Source organism: Antedon bifida, chromosome 4 (assembly GCF_963402885.1).
Source record: "Antedon bifida chromosome 4, ecAntBifi1.1, whole genome shotgun sequence".
Taxonomy (NCBI): Eukaryota; Metazoa; Echinodermata; class Crinoidea; order Comatulida; family Antedonidae; genus Antedon; species Antedon bifida.
In genome coordinates this window covers 11,878,963-11,900,445 of record NC_136229.1, presented here as the reverse complement: position 1 = coordinate 11,900,445, position 21,483 = coordinate 11,878,963, and the positions used below count along the sequence as shown (strand labels likewise).

The following is a 21,483-nucleotide window of genomic DNA, read 5'->3' as shown; positions in this document are numbered from 1 at the left end:
CGTATCAATAGAATTACGGACTATGTATTGTGCTTAGGTCGTTCATTGGTGCTCAACTGCATCACGTGACTCAGCAGCATTCCATCGACGCTACAATTATTGTTAGTAGCTGAAATACATAAAAATTGTACATTTTAAAAGTTGATATCGGTTTCGTATAGCTAACCGCGGACGGTTTTTCGTTAAGAAAATAAAACTCCTAACGAAATGTTAATTTCAGCATTGAAGGTTATATGATAACATTTATTAAAATACTAAGAGTTTAAGAGATAGTACCGGTAAATGCTATCGTGTTAAATAATGTTCCTTCTCTGAAATTGCTAAAATACTTTTACAGTAATCAAAAGTTAAAATAAATAATTATTTATTATCAATTAATGTACTATTTTAAAAACACAGATTTAATGCAATTTTGGCCCAGTTCTATTGAATAAAAACAATTCTCCAATGTGTTTATAGACTTTAAAATTATTGTTGAATGATTGATTCTTGATTCTTGAACCGGCATCGTTTTGTTTGGCATAAAGATAATAAGGAGCACAAAGTGTAAGTATGAATGAAAATTCATAAATGAAAATTATTATCATTATTATGGGCCGTAGTTAAAAGTAAAACGTGTCTATACTAAATACCCAAAAACAAAGACCCAAAACAAATACATTAATCTTAAATTAATTAATTTTTTTCTACTAAAAATATACAAAGTATTAATAAACAGAAACGCTTCCAACAAATAGGCTTCTTAATAATAAATAGTAAATGGTAGCCTATAGGCTAAACGATAAATTAATCATTTAATTTTTTTTTAAAAAGCCTAATGCTACCGTACTTATAAAATGGGTTTTTTTATATCGTCCGATTTTAAAATATTAAGATTTGATGCTCTTTTGGGCCTAACAATGCATTTAAAATAAATCAAATGATAGGCCTATATGGTCTATTTTAAACTTTAATCATTTAATAACTCTCATGTGACTGTGTGTCTTATCGAATGATACTGCCGATAGCATTGGACCTTTTGATAGGGATTGATGTTCATGTCATATTTCCCCTTCAGACTGTGGTATTACATTTCAATTAGAACCATACAATGTCCGAATAAAAAGGAATACCAGGAGATCTTTTTTTGGATAATATTTAAACATATTTACATGTTATACACACAATAAACGCAAACATTCTTTGTTTTCTCCAAACATCATTATTGATTATTTGCAACGTCAATTTATAAGTAAAGCCTATTATTAATGTATTATTATCTGTCGTCTATTTTTTATTCAAAATAACCTGTAAACCGGTTTAAAAGGATAATTACAAGAATTATTAGATCATCATCATCATCATAGTGGCCGTCGAATTTCTGTTGTCATTAAATTATGTTTATTATAGCTTATAATTGATAATTTTTTTTAAGTTTCTTATTCTTGACGATGAATAGCGGTTTTTTATTTGTTTTTTTTTTTGTATTCGAACGTTTCAGAGTTCCGTGGTTTTTTCTTTTCTTAATTTTTTATTTATTACAGAAAATATTTCATTTGGCATGATTTTCTTCAGCTGAAATCCATCCATAATAATAGCATCGAAAACAAAATTTCAAACTGAAAAAATAATGTAGCAATGGATTAATTCTGTAATTCTTTTTAATTCCCATAGTTAGCCTTCAAAAAATCGAAATAGTGGAGTAGTCAAAACGCATAGAAAACTTGCTACTAGTTTTTTGCTTTCATTTATTTGTGGCTACTTCGTTTTATAGTTCATTGATTTAAAAACAACCTCTGAGAACAAAGTATGCTATATTATTATATCGATGCGCCCGGAGTATAGATAATGACAAACGTGCAACTTAAAACTGGGCCAGTTGTGTTTGTTGTATTGCAACAATAATGTAACTGTATTTTTACACATACATTCATTTATCACCATATATTTGTTATGCTTAATTACTATAACACTGTCTTGATGTATATATGTATCTCATAATTCCAATGTTGTGTGAACAGTTATTTCTTTAAAATTCATATTCTGTTCTTAATCCCGTGATAATTTGATAAGGATATACAAATAAAGAAACGCAGAAATAAATGAATAGCCTAAAGTATAATAATTTAAATTTATATCACTTTTACTCTGTAATGATCATTGTATCTTATTGTTTTTTAATTAGATTCAATTGATTAATTAATTAATTAATTGAAAACATAATACAAAGGTGCGTTAGGCTACTTTCTATCTATTTATTTTGAATTATAAGTTGTTTTACTAGAAAATGGATATTCGTTTAATGTAGGCCTAAAGCCGGAAAACCCATGCTTACAAACCCATCATTTTTTAGTTTCATTTGTATGTTTATATGTCATGCCTTTTATTGTTTGTTTTGATTTATACACTTATATTATAATTCATGATAAAGGCGTTCTGTGTCCCGGATGTCGATGCATTATAACAAAGACCATAATCATTTCTTAAATAGATTAACGTGACTAATCGAGTGTGGGTGATGAGTGTCCAAATATCTGCTAACATTATATTTTCCAAACTACAAAATTCATTTTAATATTTGTTTATTTATTTATTATATTATTATATAAACTGTGTAAATTCCTATACATAAAATAGGTCGATGCGGTAGGCTTTCGAGTGGCACAGAATTAACCTTTTAACCGATCATAATCATTTAAAGTTATTCATTGTAAGCGTTGTATAAGAATAATAATGCATAACAACGCTCCGGATAATTTGACTCCCGAGGGAACACAACAAGGGAGCACGGTGTTCATAATAAGGCTAGGCTATAAATATGGGCCTAGACTTTAGCCTAGTCATCTGTCGTCTCTCGTCACAGTTACTTAAACGACTGCATGATGATAGTTTATTTATCTTGGGAAAACATAGAAAGGTATCCATCACATTATGAAGTCTGTATCATACAGTGAGTACCTTTACAATTAGTTGTCTGTTTACCATGGTTAATAAATACATTGCTTACAAAATACATATTGCATTGTAAGTGATGCAATTTAAGCTACATGCATTCCTGTAAACATTTATATGTGTAATGTTTATATTAAACAAAGTATCAAATTTCCTTTCACGTGATAAACCATTACATTTTGAGATTAAAGTTCTCACTTGAGTTTGAGTTATAATAAATAATTAGAAATAATCTAATTTACTGTTTATTTATTATATATTTATGAGTAGTGGAGCTGTAGCTTGGTGGTTAATGTCATGCTTGCCTTCCAATCCCAGGGTTCAATCCTGACCCAGGGTTGTAACTCATAACTCTTTCAAATAAGCACGAACAATTTTAAAATAGTGTATCCATCCTTTATTTGTCGAGTACCTCGCTGTTGTATTAAATTAATTAATTTCTGATATACAATACTGTGTAAAGAAGAGGTCTTTTTTATATATTTCAGTGACTACCTCTTGTTTGATAAATAATGAATACATTGATAATTTGTGATTTTCTTTTCAGATTTCATTTTTATTGCATAAATATAATTTGCAAGAATCTTTTAAAACGAACTAAATAATGATTTTACAGTGGAAATTCGGAAGGTTGATACTTTTAATAAATGGAAGGTAACATTTAGAATCTTATAAATGCTATTGGATAGGCCTATTACAAAATAATGTGATATAATAGAATTTGTTAAGGCTCGCCCATCACAAGATGTTTTCTTCATCTTTCGGGCATTTGCCTTCAATACCGCATCTGACATTTGTTCATTATCTTCTAGCTTTGTATTTTCTTATCCCTTTTTGTCAGAGTTTGTATATAAATGTTATGAATGAAATGTATCCCATATTTTCCACATTGTTGTGATTATGTTCAATTTTGGTAATATTTTTTATTAGGAATTATTATGATCTATTTTTATTATTATTTTTTAAACTCACTTTTATTAATTTAATATTTTTTAATTAGATAATTTATTTTGTAGATTATAATGTGTTCAATTCTATGCTTTTGTTGGATCTATTTTTTCTCAAAATAAGATTAGTACTGTTTTAAATTGATGTAATTTTTGGTTTGTATTATCAAAATATCTTGTGTTGTAGGCTTATTTCTAACTATTTGCAAAAAATAAATAAATGCTATTATTGTAAACAGGTTTAAAGAGTTTGAACAAAATATATATATATATATGTATTTCAAACGTCCTCAAGTACGTATTACGCTTCCATGGTATTATAAATCATTTATTTTTTAATCTCTCTCTTTTTTTATGTGGAAGTCGCATAATTATTTTCAAGACAGTTGATCTTTTTTTAGTCTCACGATATTCGACTTTTATTAGTTATGCATATTTGTTAATAAATAGTACATATGCTAAATATTATTATTAGGACATTATAATGTTAATTATCTAAATGAAATGTAAAATCATAGAGCAAAGAAACAACGAAACTGTTAACCCAAAATGAATGAAAATCAATCTAAAGCTCTTTGTTACTTATACTTTCGTAATGTATTTTCAACTACACAATTATGTTTTTCTAATGAAATATTGCCACTCGAAAACTCATTTTTGGCTAGTGCCCTTTTTTAGATGTTTTGATTAAAATGAAAAATATTAATACAATAATATTAGGCCTAATGTTTAATTGTAAATGAGTATTATTTTTTTTTTTTATATATATTTTGTTTCTGGGCTATTGGTTATCAAATACTAGTCCTGAATATGACTGACCTTAGAGTATTACATTACAGTATAACCATAGATTGTAATAATAAAAACAAAACACTTCAATTCATTTAATTGAATTTATTACTTTAATCTTTAATTAATTAATTGAATTATTGTTCATTATGGTTCAAACTATTATTATGTAAACGAAACTTAACAATAATTAAAAGCACTAAATCGAGAATTAGATATAGTTTTTAAAGTGTTAATAATGAGATGTCCATCTATTTCACCATCACACAGCAATTATCGGCAATTATTAACGAATGAGTACGAACTTTAAATATGATTTATTTAAAGTAAGACATTTAGTCAGAAGTAATTCTGTACTTACGAGGAGTTATTGCATTGCATGGAATTGGGCATTGTACAAGCCTCGTATAGCAAACATATTCAATGAAAATAATTGTTTTCTTCATTTATTTATTTTTTAGTTGTTCTTACTTCTTATTTGTTTATGTTTTTCCAATTCCATGTTTGCTGAATAATATAACTATAAGTTACCCGTGCTCCGGTTATATACTAATTCGCATTGGAGGAGTACCGATAATTATAATAAATTTCGTAGTGTATTATATTTGACATGTTTTTATTTATGCTCAGAAATATTTACCAATAGATTAAATAAAAAAAGTGGACATAAATCGAATGAAAAATCCTACAAATGACCTCATATTGTTAATTGTTATTGATTGATAATCTGTTTTCCGTATTTGTGGTGTTGTTTTCATGTTTTGTTTTTTTTTCAATGGTTTTTTATCTTTTGCAATTTTTTGTGGGAGCTTTGTTATGATTATTAGCTACTTTTTTTGTAATTAAATATTGATTTTTAGCTTTAAGCGGCGATACCTTGGGTGATACTTATTTTTAAACATTTCGCGGATTCGAACTCGACTGACTGTACTGAGCATTGATATCAATGGCCACGGCATTTTATACTCACTGATCTCACCGTGTGATTTACGAAATACATTATTTTCCACAGATACTGTAGGCCTACGTGTACAGTAATTAAAACTTCAGCGATGCGATACGGTTGGCCGGCTGCCGAGACTAAATACTTAACTGTTTTATTTGACGGCTCGGCATGGTATTTGTAGATCCGGTCATTGCGGTACACAACAGACGTAGTTGGTACGTGAGAACTCGCGAAACATGGCCGCTGAGCCTTTTTTTAGTGTATCTCCTTAAAATTCAGGAAAGTGATATAGCCTATATCGTGTGCGGCCCATCAAGAAACATTAGTGTGCCACTAATGTGAGCATGTATCAGTCAGTGGTTTCGGAGGAGATACGTAAAATTACGCTACCAATCGTAGCATTAATATGATAATAATAAACGGGACATTGGTGTTCTTTTTTTTGTAAATTAAATCAATTAATGAATTTATAATTGTTTAAATATAATATCGTAAACACAATTAAAAACGATGTACATATTATTACTTTTCACTTGCCAACAATTAACAATTTATTTATTTAACAACATATTTATACAGGATTATACACAATCAAGTAGAAATATACTTGTTTTGCATTGTGGTCCTGTCGACAAAAACGGATACAAATTTAAATACTTATAAAATTAATAATAATAATAATAATAATAGCAACAAAAAATATAAACTGGAGGTTAAAGTGTTATGAAAAGAAATGAGATCTGTATCTAGCTTTAAAGGACATAATCGTGGGTGAATGTTTTATATCTGCTGGCAAGTCATTCCATATTATTGTTTAATTAATACTTTTGATGGTAATAAAAGACACAAAAGACAAACAAATAATATACCGTATACAATAAAATCAATTTTAATGCGTCATGTCAAATTTCAATTGTTTTTCACGCACGCGACCAATGAAAACAACTGCCAAATGTTGATTTTATTTCGTAAAAATATAAAAATGTAATACGACTACTGAAATATATTTTCATTTTTTTATTTTCCTAATAATATCTCGCTTATGAAATGATTGAAAAAATGATTGAAAAAATCCTGACATGACGGGACTGTCAGGATTTTTTTCTAAGGACAAAATTACAACTCCACTCCCAAAGACTTTGTTTATGTACAGCATCTTGTGTATATGTTTTCGTAAAAATATAAAAATGTAATACGACTACTGAAATATATTTTCATTTTTTTATTTTCCTAATAATATCTCGCTTATGAAATGATTGAAAAAATGATTGAAAAAATCCTGACATGACGGGACTTGAACCCAGGACCCAAGGGTCCTGGGTTCAAGTCCCGTCATGTCAGGATTTTTTTCTAAGGACAAAATTACAACTCCACTCCCAAAGACTTTGTTTATGTACAGCATCTTGTGTATATGTTTGTCTTGTGAACCTCTGAGGGTCCCTAATGATCAGCAATTGCTGGATGGATCACCCTCAATAAATATGGTACAAAAAAGAGAAAAAAAAAGAAGACTAAAATAATTTAGTGACATCGCATTTCTGAGTTTAGAGGGAATCATATTTAGATAAGCTCTGTAAATACAACTGTGGAAAAGGGACGAGAAATTTTCTTTCACTGGCACTTCGACTACATCGATTTGTAAATTTGGCAATTAGATACAGGGCAAGGTATTCCGGAGCAAAACTATTGGCAGACCTGTAGGATAATAAATGATTATGAATTTATAGCCGTATTACAAAAACAAAAACACAACAGCAGCCCGATTGTATAGGTGTATGCGATTTCGGATTTTAAATTGTTGTTGTTAATTCGTAGTGTTAGAGGGTGAGTTTTAATGCGAAGGCTTTATTTTACATGGTCTGTATTCGGTTAATACTGATAATTAGTAATGAATCCGTTTCTCATAGATTGAAATGAGCCTGTTGTTTGAAATAAAACTCGGCCGATAACGCGAACGATACATTATATACAATTCAACTATATTATACAAATTGTTTATGGATATCAGACGCCATTCTACATTGTAAACGGTTTTAAAATGTTGATTACGGTAATAAAGCAGTTTTCATTTTAAAAAAATCAATTATTTAATACCAGTGCCTTTGAAGTAAATTAATAATACAATGTTTTGTTGATAATATGCAGTTGTTCAGAGTATCAATGAAATGAACGATTCATACGTTTTGGTAAAATTAGAGTTTAATGTAGATTCAAAATCTTAAGATTAAATTAATAATAGACCGTTTGTTCAAACGTCAACATTACCCCAAAACCGTGTAATCTTGTCTGTGTATCATTGTTAGGCCTAATCGCGTATTACAATCATGTTCAATTTATTTGTTTGTGTTTTAACAAATCATAGTATAAAATAATATGTATAATGGTAACACTATAAGACATAAATTCAGATGTTGGTTTAATTTTCCAGTAATATAACATTCATTGTTCGAGTATTATACCATTGGAAACACCGTCATTCCACCATTCAATTAGCTTCGGGAAGGTAAATCTTAAACGATATCCCTTCTTTTATTTTTTTTTTTTTTCTTTTCGTGAGTTCGTCGCACTTTTATTGCCATATGCATTTCTCTTAACATTGTTATTTTACCCACTTCCTCTTTTCTGTTTAATTTATTTTCTGTATTTTCGTGTGTTTGTGTCGGTATTGTTCTGAACGAATGGTAAAGGGTAATTGTAAGGAATAAATTGAGATAAGTTGGACAAAAATATTTAGTGGCTGTATGATATACAAATCTGACGTTTTATCAATTTTTATTTTATAAAAAACTAAAATGACGTCAAGTAATGTGTGTAAAAGTTATAATATTTTATGAATTTATTTTCGTTCTGTAAAAAGTGAGTAATGCTTGTAACAGGCTGTACGCTGTACGTGTTACGGAGAATCGAAATAGACTCACTTAATTTTAACAGAATGTTACTAGACCATGATTTTAAAATACTGTTAGGCTGAGATTTGCTGTCTATTGTGTGTATGTGTGTTTAAACACCTACCCTCTTAAATACGAGTAATACAAACACTGAAATATTGTACATTAGTTTGGTGTAAGCCTATCGAGTGTAAACAAAGGCGTTTACTGATTGAGTGTCAATACGTCATAAGTGACGTAGCCCTATACTGTATATATAAAATATAAATACCTTCTGGTAAGACCAGGTGGCGAACGGTTAAGGCGACTTTCTGTGGAAGAGAATGTAGGCCTATTGCCTTGAAAATTGCTTAATACTATTCAACTACTATACAAAAAAAGTGATTTTAGATGATATCCCCTTTGTTCGTTAATATTGAATGTGGCGACAGATGTGGGTGTGGGTGAAGATAATTGAAACTTCAAACTTTAAGCAACCCATAATTATCTTGTTGAAAGAGAAACCATTTCAAATTTTGTATTGAGATATATACGGTAAGCCATGGTAACAGTTAACAATAGACAGAAAGAATATATTGGAAAAATCGTATTAAACGCATAATAAACGGAGGTTTATTATAAGGTAAAATAATGGATTATTTTAATGTCGTTGGAACATTACAAAACAATTTGGACTGTATGTCTACGTGGTGTGGCACTCATGATTTGTATTGCTCTGCGGTGATTATGCATTAACGTGATATGATAAGCTCATTATCTAGTTGACGTATAATAATCAATTTTCTGCCTGCTCATCTGTGTGTAGCACGTTGAATACGAATAATTTTATAGGCCTTATAATAGATAATTTAACGAGATGCTACATTTTCAAAGCGGAAAAATGTATTAAATATTGTTGAAATATTAAATTATTTAAGATAGGCCTACAGAACAGTCTATAATATTGGCCGAAAGATGAAAAAAAAATGCTTTATTCTTATTAAACAATTTTGAAAAGATGCTAATTTGTATAGTATTGCACGCATTCATGTGCACTTCATTTGAATTACTTTTATTTAAAACCCGCCAACCTTCCTCAATTATGCCTTGTCAATAGAGCTATTACAGAACTTGTAATTCAGTGACTTAGAACAATCAGAATAAATTTAGATAGTGCTTAAAAGAAAAATTTCCTTGGGTTTTCTTAATAGTATGCATTTGTATTTTTTTGGTATGAACGGAAAATAGGACTAGGCTATAGGAAAACGTTATGAATTTATACACGTTTTGAATTTAGGTAACATTTAATGATTTGATATCTCATTTTGACACAGTTTTTTTCTTTTTAATTGCAACCATTTTTTACAATGTAACAAAATATTTCTCTGCAAACTTCGGTTATATCTAGAGCTAATCTATTTAAGATGTACCTACTATCCCTACAAAATTTGCAATCAATAACATAAATGGAACTAATCAGTTTCATTTAATAATATTATTCATATAATAAATTCTGACTTTTAGCCTTTCAGTGAAGCATATAATAATGGCTCAGCGGCAGCGTGAGAGCCAATCCAGCTATCGCGTTGATGGTCTTTTACCTTGTTTAATATTGTCACTGGGATGAGGGGGAAAATTGTAATTACTCTTCAACGCCTTTCTCCAGCAGAAGTCCGTGAAATTCACTCTTTCCTGGTTCTAACGAGTATTTATTTTCCCCTAAACAAAGCGTATTCGCAACCAGGTGATTCCTTTCAACGACTTAAGCACAGTGGCACAGTTGAGCTTCAAGTGGGATACCCGGGTCCGAAGATCGAACTTTCTATTTTTGTATTTCATGTTTCTCAGAACTAAAACAACGGAATCGAGTCAAAGAAATGTTGGATGTTTGGTAGTCATTGCAGAAAATACTATACTGCTGAGTATAGGCCTACTTGTTTAATTTAATAATAGTCTCCATTGAATCCAATATTACCAGTGCATTTTTCGTTGTAGGCATTATCCGTTAATCATTATTATTTTATTATTCGCGAACTTCAAAATGACAACGATCTAGGCCTACTTAATTTTTATATTATAAAATAATAAATGTGCAATGGAACAAATATTTTCATTCGATAAATTCGCCTCGTGAACATTTCATCTTTCACCTCATGAACATATTTGTACAATTGGCATCATGTGACATCCGATAAATTTATTCCCAGTACCGTATTTATACAAATTATTTGTTAATTTTGTTTGATTATTTAATTACGATTTTAATTTGTTAATAATATTAATTAATAATTTTTAAAAGTTATTTGGAGAAGGCAGACACTAAAATATCCGAAAATTATCAATTTAAATTCAATCTAAAAATGTTTGTAATATCTCTTAAATAGATTATTTTAATACTTATTTGATATTATAATAGGCCTGATTGTGTCTTTGTGAGTAAATTGGAAATGTAATAATTTTGAAATAAACAAAATGAAACAAATATAATTATAAATAATTGAATAATGATTGAAATAATGAAATAAGGTAACTCAAAATAGACGTTTTATTACGCTTCAATCTGAAATTATGAGTGGATTTAATGTTTCAGTTCAGCTCAAATCGTGTCTCATTATTATGATAATAAGTCAATACTTAGATGCATTATGGCGTGATTGGGTATAGTAGGCTTGTATGTACATGTTCGTCGTATTTTATGATATTATATTTTCGTATTTTATAAAAAACTTGTCGTATAATTTGTAATAAGCTGTCGTATTGCTGTAAAGAACTTGTATTTTGTAATAACTTGAGTTGAGCGAGCAGCAGCAGCTGTCAAATTGTGTTACCCTCTGTCGTATTTTGTACGGTAATATATAGGCCTATCGAGCTGTCATATTGTGTATATTGTCGTTTGTTTGTAACTAACGCTAGGCCTATAAAAAGTGTGTCGTTCGTAATAATGTTGGTGGGGGGGGGGGGGGGGGGGGTTGGGGGTGGAGGTCTATAATTACAGTTACGCATGACTGTATTATCTGATGTTTTGTTTATTATGCATATTATGAGGTCACATGTGGGTAACAACTTATTTTACTGATATTATTTTTATCTTCCAACAACTCTACTGAGCATCTCATATCTTCGTTTTGTCGGTCAGTCGGTCAAAGTGGGTCAGTCTCCGCCCATCACACCCCATTAGGCCTCAGTCTGTTACGGGTATGCAAACACAATTAATTATTAGATAATCATCTTGTATTATCATCTTTACAATTCGTGTATAGCCTAATCAATATTCATCGGCCACATTCATCAATCATTTTGTTTCATGACAATCATTTAAGTAGGACCGGACATGCCAATTTATACTTTTAATACATTAGTAAATTAAAGAGTACTGTATAAGAAGGGGGAGGTATAAAAATACCTCCCTTGTGGTAAAAGGCCATTGCTGCGTTTTCGATGTTATTCCGGATAAAGACCGGATTATTACAAAAGACCATGAAAAGACCGTTTATTCAGAGTTTTAAAAGTTTAATGATTATAATAAATTCGTAATAGAAAAATAAAAAAATATAATAATAATAGACTGCAGTTGTACAGTTGTTATTAAAGATTTTGACTTTTTCAAAAAAAATAAAAAATAACAGATTTCGAAAAAAGGTGGGTCATTTTGAAGTATCATAATAGTTATTAACTATCACCAAAAATTTGTTGAAAAAAAATCATTTAACTGAAATACAGAAGTTTTTTTGTTAAAAAAATAACTTCGACTTCCAGTCAACGTTTTCGATCAAAACATATCCCATAATGAAACGCGCTTGCTTGGCTACTCTGTATGCATAATCATAAAACTTCCTCACGATCTGTGTGAAAATCCTTCTCAACTGTGACGAGTTGTAAACAATCCTAATTAGCATATGCATAATGCGTACTCATGGTTTGAAATCTTTGTTTACTTCCGCACGCAACGATTTTCCAGACGAAATGTAATCAAATCAATTTACCTGTTAATTACGTAAACTTGTTGTTTTTGGCTCGAATTTTCGACTTAAAGTGAATAACTTTAATATTACTTTGATATGGCCAATTTAAATTTAGAATATTTTGACCTTCATTTTTTTGTGTTTCAAGGGACAATACATCTTTAACTAAATGTAAATTTAAATGTCAATTTCAGCGCTTTAAAACATGGAGTTAACTCCATGCTTTAAAGATGTATTGTCCCCCAAAAACATGAAAATGAACATTAGGCCTAATTAAATCAGAATTTGAATCGTTAATCACTTTTCGTAGAAAAAAATGGAAAAAAAATATGTTTTCACTTATAACAAAATAAATGGTTAAATTCAACCAAAACCCCATTGGCTGGCAGCCAATTTGACTATTTTTTGCTTTAAAATAGTTTTTTCAGGTAAATAATTTTTTTTTTATCCAATTTTTGGTCAAAGTGAATAACTAGACATCAAAATGGTATATTCAACAACAAATTTTAAAACAATTATTTTTTCAGGGGGACAATATATCTTTAAACATTTTTTTTATTGCAAATTAGATATGTCATTATTTAATTTCCGAGTTCTCGGCCGCTAAATATTAGATTTATAAACAAATAATTAGTTAGCGCCCTCTGGTGAAAATCAAAATAAACACAATTATTATAATTGCAATAATAATCATCAAATCAAACATGGCAGCGACTACGGAAACAGTAATTTTGAGACGGAATCGTCCAGGAACAAAAGTAGAGGTTGGTAAACATGTTGCTTTCACAATAACTGGGCTAAATTGATCAATCCAATATTGGCTAATGGTGATCCTGCTTTTTTTATTGGCAAATACACGAATTAGTGCTGTCATTCTGGCCCCTCCCTCATCAATCATTCAAATTCTAGCCTACTAGCCTAGCCTAGGCCTACTACTACTACTAGGCCTAGGCTAGTGCTACTCTAGGCTAGGCTACTACTACTAGAATCCGGGACGATTCGGCCCACTTTTGGGCCGAAATATCCCACTTTGTGGGCCGACTTTAGACCAAATTCATATTTTTTTTTAAGCTGTTTAATTTAACAATCCGTATTTTATTGATAACATACAGTCATACTGATTTTTTAGGAGTTTTATGGCTGGGTTGACCAATCGTTTGAAGAGATGGACAGTACTTTAGCCGTACAGCAGGTATTACTTTTTTACTTACTTGTTTACTTGTTTCCCGTACACTTTCGTCTACGGGATCGAGGCGAAGCACTCAGTGCTTAAAAGCCCCTCTTAGCAATAAAATCATATTCTATATAGGGTGAAAACTTCAGCGGGTGGTTAGACCATGCGACGTTAAGTTTTGCTTTGAACGAGTTCACCGTAGCACATGAAACTACATCCGTAGGCAGAGCATTCCATAAGAGAATAACTCTCCTGGAGAACGTGTCCCTCCTAATATTAAGACGAGAGCTTTTAAACTTGAGTTTATATGTTATTTTCTTCCAGTAGTTTTTAAAATAAAGTACACACAGTATTCCTCAATCGACTAATTAGTAATATCCCTGTACCCCCAGTGTTGCTCAGATTTCGATACTGAAATATAATGTATTGGGATAAAAATTGTGGAGGCACTTGAGAAAAGTTTTCGAAGTTGAGATTATATACCATTACCATAACCTAACCCTTAACCTAACTCTACATGATACAGGCACCACTGTAGTACATACAAATGAGGCAAATATTGTAGTATTTTGGAGATGCATCACTGAGAACCTTTATAATAATTTATAATTGCCTTCTATATTTAATAGTATATACAGCAGAATATAAGAAGTGACATTGGAAACATAGATAAGATTTTAGAAGCTCCTGATGGCCAAGATGAAGGTGTTTGGAAGTATGAACATTTAAGGTAAGAATAGATCCAAAAAGAAATTTAAAACATTGACTGTAAAGTATACTGGTCCAGTATGCTAATCCAGAGACAAGCATAGTTTGTTATATTACATAGCCTATGTAAATACGTGAACATGATTAGTTGAAACTGCATCACATGACTACCGCTGCGAGGATCGTAAATCGTATATATCCTCTAGTACAATGAAATTGACTGAGTAATTTTCACGTAATTATCGTGTCCCTGTCATTAAACATGTGGCAACACTCGCGTTTGGCGATAAATAAACAAAAGTCATCTACTGGCACACCATTACAAGACAATGTTTCATTCGTTGCGCCACGCAACTTGCTTGAAGGAATTAATCAACTAAATTATTTAAACTATGCATACATAGCGCCCTCATTTGTTATTAGTCCTCCCTAGATGTGATAAAAGACCGTTTGTGATTGGTTAATACTCGCGGTAGTAACCTGTTACGCGCGGCGCACTGGACATCCGGTGATTCGGCTCCTCAAAGAAGACAAATTATTTGACCTACCTGATAATAATATTGAATGTTATGGAGAAGTCTCAACAATCATATAATTCAATTCAATATGGAAGAATTTCACAGATACTGTCACTTTATTTCGTATAAACTTCGAACGTGTTAAAACATTACATCAGTACCATCACATCTGCCTCATCCTGGCAACCACATATCTGTCGCCCTCTATTAGGCTTATTATCTCCGGAACAAATATTATTATTGTTAATGTAGGCTTATTGATGGAAATTCTTCTGTTAATTTAAACAACCTACAGTAGGCCTAAGTGAATATTTTATTGCCAAGGAATCATTAATTAGTAATTATCTGTATATTATTCTTCGGAAGGTAAGGTGAATGCAATGCCTAACTAGGCAGGCTTATTACAAAGGAGGCCTAGCTACACCCGACCCAGCAGTAGATATTCAACTTGTTGTTGGCATGTTATATAACAGATATCGCCTTTTATATCGGTAAAATATAAGATTTGACATCCACTCGGGAATGAGAACATAATATCATTCCCTCTGGGATGTCAAATCCTCTAAGCAGTCAATATCTGTATAATCACATGCTGTGTCTGCTGCAAGAAAACTTTCAACCAGTACAATGTCCTCTATTTCAATCCTATGTATATCAATCATTTTTACCAACCAAAAAATTAATAATAAATCAATTTGGTTTATCTTTCCCGTATTTTCATTATTATAAAGCATACACATAAATTGTTAGCAAATCCGACATGGAATGTTTAAGAAGTAAGCCTAATTTGCTAAATTAGTCTTAGATATCTCAGTCACTATCAAGATCATATACAGGTATCAATTATGTAACTTTGACAGATACAAATGGTAATATGTCTGTGCAAACTTTATATAACATTATCTATGCAACCTTAACAGTCATTTTGTGGGTTTTTTTTAGACAATTCTGTCTGGAATTGAATGGTTTAGCTGTTAAATTGCAAGTAAGTTTATGATTTAGTCAATTACATAAACCTGATACAGTTTATTTTTAGTGATTCTGTATTCTTACAGAATGTAAACCATATGTAACATGTAACAAACTATGTACATTCACAGGGTGGTAGCCATTGTTCAAGAGTATCTGTCTATATCTGTTTTTTATAGCATACACTGTAACTGTTACTGGATTCCAATACCATTATTGAAGTCTTGTAATAAGACTTTTATATGATTATTATTGGTGAGTTAATTTGTTGCTAAAATAATCATTTTAAAAATGAAATGGCTTGTACTGTATAGGCACTAATGTTTACATATTTTGTTAGGCTGAGTGCAATCCAGAAACATGCACACAGATGACAGCAACTGAGCAATGGATATTCCTGTGTGCTGCTCACAAAACACCAAAAGAGGTAAAGGGCTTTTATTTATTATCAGCTTCAGTTTATTTTCCATATTAAGATAAATAATAACAAACTGTACATAATATGAAAGGATGACTAAAAAAGAGCAAAGCTTGTACATGGTTTGGCCACCTTATTAATTAGCTTATCTATGTACAAGTACCCTTGAGCCTATGACTATTGAAACATGAAGGCTGAGAGTATTTCTAATCGATTAGTATGTTTTTTTCCAGTGCCCAGCAATAGATTATACTAGACATACACTGGATGGTGCAGCATGTCTCTTGAATAGTAACAAATATTTCCCTAGCCGGTAAAGTATTATTATTTTTTATGTTATTTTCCTTCTTAAATCTCCCTAATTATTACACAGCTTAAATGCCAAGACATGATTTACACACAAATTTAGCCAAAAAGATGGAATTTATAGCTTCCAGGCATCTACATGGAAATATTTTTCTTTGTTTAAAATGTCATTAAATCAGACTTTATAACTACCTAAGTAGATTCTTTTTATTTGATTGGAGGATTGTGAGTCACATGATGTTAATAAATGTTCTATTGCACTTGTGACTTCATCCATAGTGCAATGTGCGCGAGTAATGCAATTTTGTTTTGCACTTTCATTTTTGTTGCACAGTGAGAAATCACACACTCGACACAGTGCTAGGCTGTTGTTAAATGATCATGTTCGACCAGCCTCTCATTAAAAGTAGGTGTGTTATAAAACAAGTAATGAATGTTTTATATTTGTGAAATGGAGCAGATTTATTTATTTAAAAATGTATTTAGACAGGATAAAAACATATCAGGTATAGATATTGCACCTGTTTTACATATGGTCCTGTTTTTTTTTTAGCAATAGATTAAAAACATTCATAAAAGACATTAAAAAATACTTACAATAAAACTTTAAAATCACAATACACAGACAGACAATATTTACAATGTTTAAAAAGGAGTGAAAAATTGAAGGGAAATATAGAACAAATATAGTAAAATACAAGTGTAAAAAGAGAAAATTCCTAAATACAATACAATAAAGCTGGATTCAAGCAAAATGGTAACATAGTGAGGATCTACCTTGGAAAGACAATTTTGTTATAATTTGGTTTGAATTTTGAAATTAAAATAATTTGAAGATTCTTTAATTTCTTGCGGTTCCATACATGAGCACCAGCGAATTTGAGCGAGCTCCTCATTATTTTTACATTTGACTTAGGGGGAACCATATTCAGTGATTCAGATTGCCTAATGTTATAACCATGTCTATCAAATACCATTTCTATTTCATTACATAGTCTCAGAGGTGTCATGCCATTTAAACATTAAACATGATATAGCATCATTTCTTCTTACTAGATAGTACGCTTGCTTTGCTCGCGTACCATCTAGGTCGTGCCCACAGATGGTTCTCGAATACACAATAATTTCAGCGTAAAGAAAATGGCGATTTCAAATGTGCGTACCGCAGGACTATTGTCGTTTACAGAAACGAATAAATAGACATGATGATTTATGTAGTCAACTAAAATGAGCACCCTGGGAATTAGGCCTACTTCCGAAAGAGAAACTTGTCATAAAATGAGTCCAAATTTTAGAAGTAAGTATTAAAGAAGTAACACACGATTTACCGAATTTTGCCCTTATATCAAACAGTACCCACACTCACAGTAAGAAATTTGCTATTAAAATTGTGACCAAAAATGGTTAATCTGTATTTACAGTATTGTCAAAGTATACTATATCTAAAGGTTTTAAGTTTATCTCCCAAGGGCCCATAAATTTACCTACTTGTGTTAAACCAAATAATTATACTGGGAGAGACTGAGAGATTGTAATTTTTATTCATCGCAAATCAATACATTTGTATAAACGTATATTAAATCTATCAAAATAGTATTTTTTTAAAGAAAATCTTCAACATTATGATGCTGTACTCAAGCTGTTCAACCGGTTTTCAGCTATTAAAAACAATCATCGTAGAAGGAGATAGGTAAATGCGAAGCATCCTCGTATTATTGTGTGCTGGTATTTTTCAAGATGTAGATCCATTAGACAGTGTATACCGCGATCGAAAAACACCCTATTCGGGGCAAATCGTTGAACCTAAATTTGTTTTAATTTTCAATAACTAATTGTCTAACTCAATTTCATTAGTAAACAGGGTTACATCAGGTGGTTAAAATCAGTACCGAAATTACGAACCAACTTTATATACCATCGAGTAAACATTCTAGAAGTAACGCGCGATTTACCGAATTTTGCCATTACGTAAATTTATATATATATATATTTGAAATATTTTCTATGATAGATCATTGATTATGTCATCACCATGTGTTGTTTTATAATTAAAATTATTTGTAACAATGCGTTCAGCTCTTTTTTTGTAATTTGTTTATTTTCATTTGATTCTGCATGCTACAGTTACCCCAAACTGAGATACCATAGTCCATATATGGTTGTATTGTGGTTAGATATAATTTTATCATTAAATTTTTATTTAAATTGTAAGGAAGCTTTGATAGTAAATTTAATTTGGCACAAACAGTTTTTGTTACAGTTGTAATATGGTGCTTCCAAGATAGCTTGTCATCAATTTCAAGTCCTAGGTACCTAATATATGTGAAACATTTTCATTATACTGGTTTCCTAGATGAACTTCAAGTTTACAATATGGGCTAATTTTATTTTTAATTAACATGCTTTTAGTTTTGTCTGTATTTATTGTTAATTTATTCTTAGTGTGCAGATAATTTTATGAGGTGATGTTCTATTTTATAACAATATAAAAATATAACCTTTCATCTTTCACTTCATGAAATTATTTGTATACTATATTACGCACTGATTTCAATATTCTTTATTTACAGTGTTAGTATCAAAGAGTCATCAGTTGCAAAGCTTGGATCTGTATGTCGGAGAGTGTACAGAATATTCTCACATGCATATTTTCATCATAGGACATTGTTTGATGAGTATGAGGTAAAGTAACTTTTAATAATGTTAAACACACCACACACCATTTGATTGGGTGTCTAGAAAATTTACATTATTTGACAAGATATGATTAAAATAAAAATAAATATGTTTATTAAATACTATAAAATATACAGAATTACAATTTTTGTGAATGCTGTGAATTCGAGACTGCATGGTGATTGTTGCACATACCAAAAATCAACCTGTAGTGGGCAGTTAAATGACATCCCAACATACAATTGATTGATCGTTATTTTGAGAAAGTTTGGGTTATTTGAAATTTGGTTTGTTTCTGTTACTGCAATGACCGATGGCATTAATCTGTAGGTCCTAGGTCATTTTTCGTCACAAATCAATATTTCTTTAATAACTAATTAAGCATATACTTCCTTTCAACAGAATGAAACTCACCTGTGCAAGCGGTTTACAACATTTGTGATAAAATACAATTTAATGTCAAAAGATAATCTCATCGTTCCCATCCTTGAAGAGCAGCAGTCTACATTAACTACTCCACAAAACACTACAGTCACTGGAGATGCAAGCCCTGATAGTTAAAAATAGCTTAAGTTTTAGGATTCATTTTGGAAAAAAATGTGTTAGCTTTTTACTCATTGTAATTTTGTCATTTGTAAATACTGTAACACGATTAATATTATTGTAGTATTATTTAAAGTCAAAGTAGTCGCATACAGCATCTTTCATAGCAGGTGTATTATTTGTATATAGGAATGATACTGCTGAACAAAACAAGCGCATTAAGGGATCATTTTATAACATGCTTATATTACTGTTTACAAACTTTACATCCTATTTGTAAGGGCATGTGGAGCAGTTGGTTGTGATATTGTGGGTTCGATTCAAATACTCGTTGCTTTGTATCCTTGAGCAAGAAACTTTACTTATGTTTGCCTCTCTCTACCCAATTGTAGAAATGGCTACCTGGTAAGGTCAAGACACAACTTTGTGCTGATTACTAGCTGCATTATGGGAGCATGTTTCAGAACATTAGGCACTTTATAAATCCAGGATATTATTATTTACAGTACTTGATAAAGGAAAAAACAGAGAGGAGATATGACTTTCTCCCAACAATTTCATAAAACCAATTTTTTTAATCACGTTTGTAGAATTGAATTGGTCTCTCGATCGTTAGGCCTACTATATTCACGGGATATCCATATAATGTTTTATTTTGTGCAAGGTCTTAAATAAGCATACTAGGCTAATACTTGCAAAAGTATAACGGAAAGCTTACATAGTGCAACGCTTCTGTTATTGAACCCTTTGAACCAGGGAAGAGTGAAATTGTAATTTTCACTCTTCTCTGTTGTGAACAGTGCAAGAAAAGAAAATAAAAACAGCAAGTAAAACATGTGTTGCTTGATTCTGTGTGCAAATATAATTAATGTACAGTCTTGCCAGAAATCCCATTTCAGGGACCTTTTTTTCGTTTAGTATCCCCATTTTCCACTTTCTCTGGGAAAAAAATTAGAAACAATTGTTTCTCAACTGATTTGTATCCACCAAAAAAAAGTTCCAGCTCATATGGCATAAAATGCAGGTTTTTGCTCATATCTCCTCTTCTACATGTATGGACATGATTTTGGGGGCAAAGTATATGTTTTGAGGGTCAAGGAATCAAAATACAGCATTTTGAACTTCACCCAATGGCCGCCATCTTGTTTTTCAAAATGGCCGCCTTAAAATACAGATTTGTGCTCATATCTCAGCTTCTACAGCATGTATGGACATGATTTTGGTGGCAAAGTATATGTTTTGAGGGTCAAGGAATCAAAATACAGCATTTTGAAGTTCATCCAATGTCCGTCATCTTGTTTTTCAAAATGGCCACCTTAAAATACAGATTTGTGCTTATATCTCAGCTTCTACAGTATGTATAGACATGATTTTAGTGGCAAAATGTAGCATTTGATGGTCAAGGAATTCAAATACAGCATTAATTTGAAGTTCATCCAATTGCCGCCATTTTGAAAATCAAAATGGCTGCCATAAAATTTACAGATTTTTCCCAATATCTCAGCTTCTACATCATATGAACGTGATTTTGGTGGAAAAGTATATGTTTTGAAGGTCGAGGAATCAAAATACAGCATTTTTTATTTTAAGTGCGTGTACACATTATCCACATCATCTATCGTATTACTTTAGCTCGCACTCATTACGCGGACCAGGCTACTTTACCGATCAACAAAACCAAACAAAAAAAGAACAGTACAGCAACGGTATACTATACAGCAACAATATA

At 31.0% G+C, this 21,483-nt stretch overlaps 1 protein-coding gene across 1 annotated transcript; it reads left to right on the top strand.

The window, feature by feature from the left end:
* Positions 1–13,131: 13,131 nt before the first annotated feature.
* Positions 13,132–20,587, top strand: LOC144840094 (MOB-like protein phocein). The gene is made up of 8 exons (XM_078695756.1): positions 13,132–13,206; positions 13,572–13,634; positions 14,246–14,346; positions 15,785–15,827; positions 16,152–16,238; positions 16,463–16,542; positions 19,106–19,217; positions 19,614–20,587. Exons 1-8 carry the CDS (start codon positions 13,147–13,149, stop codon positions 19,770–19,772), a joined length of 705 nt encoding a protein of 234 aa, XP_078551882.1. The 5' UTR covers positions 13,132–13,146; the 3' UTR covers positions 19,773–20,587.
* The last annotated feature ends 896 nt before the right edge of the window (positions 20,588–21,483 follow it).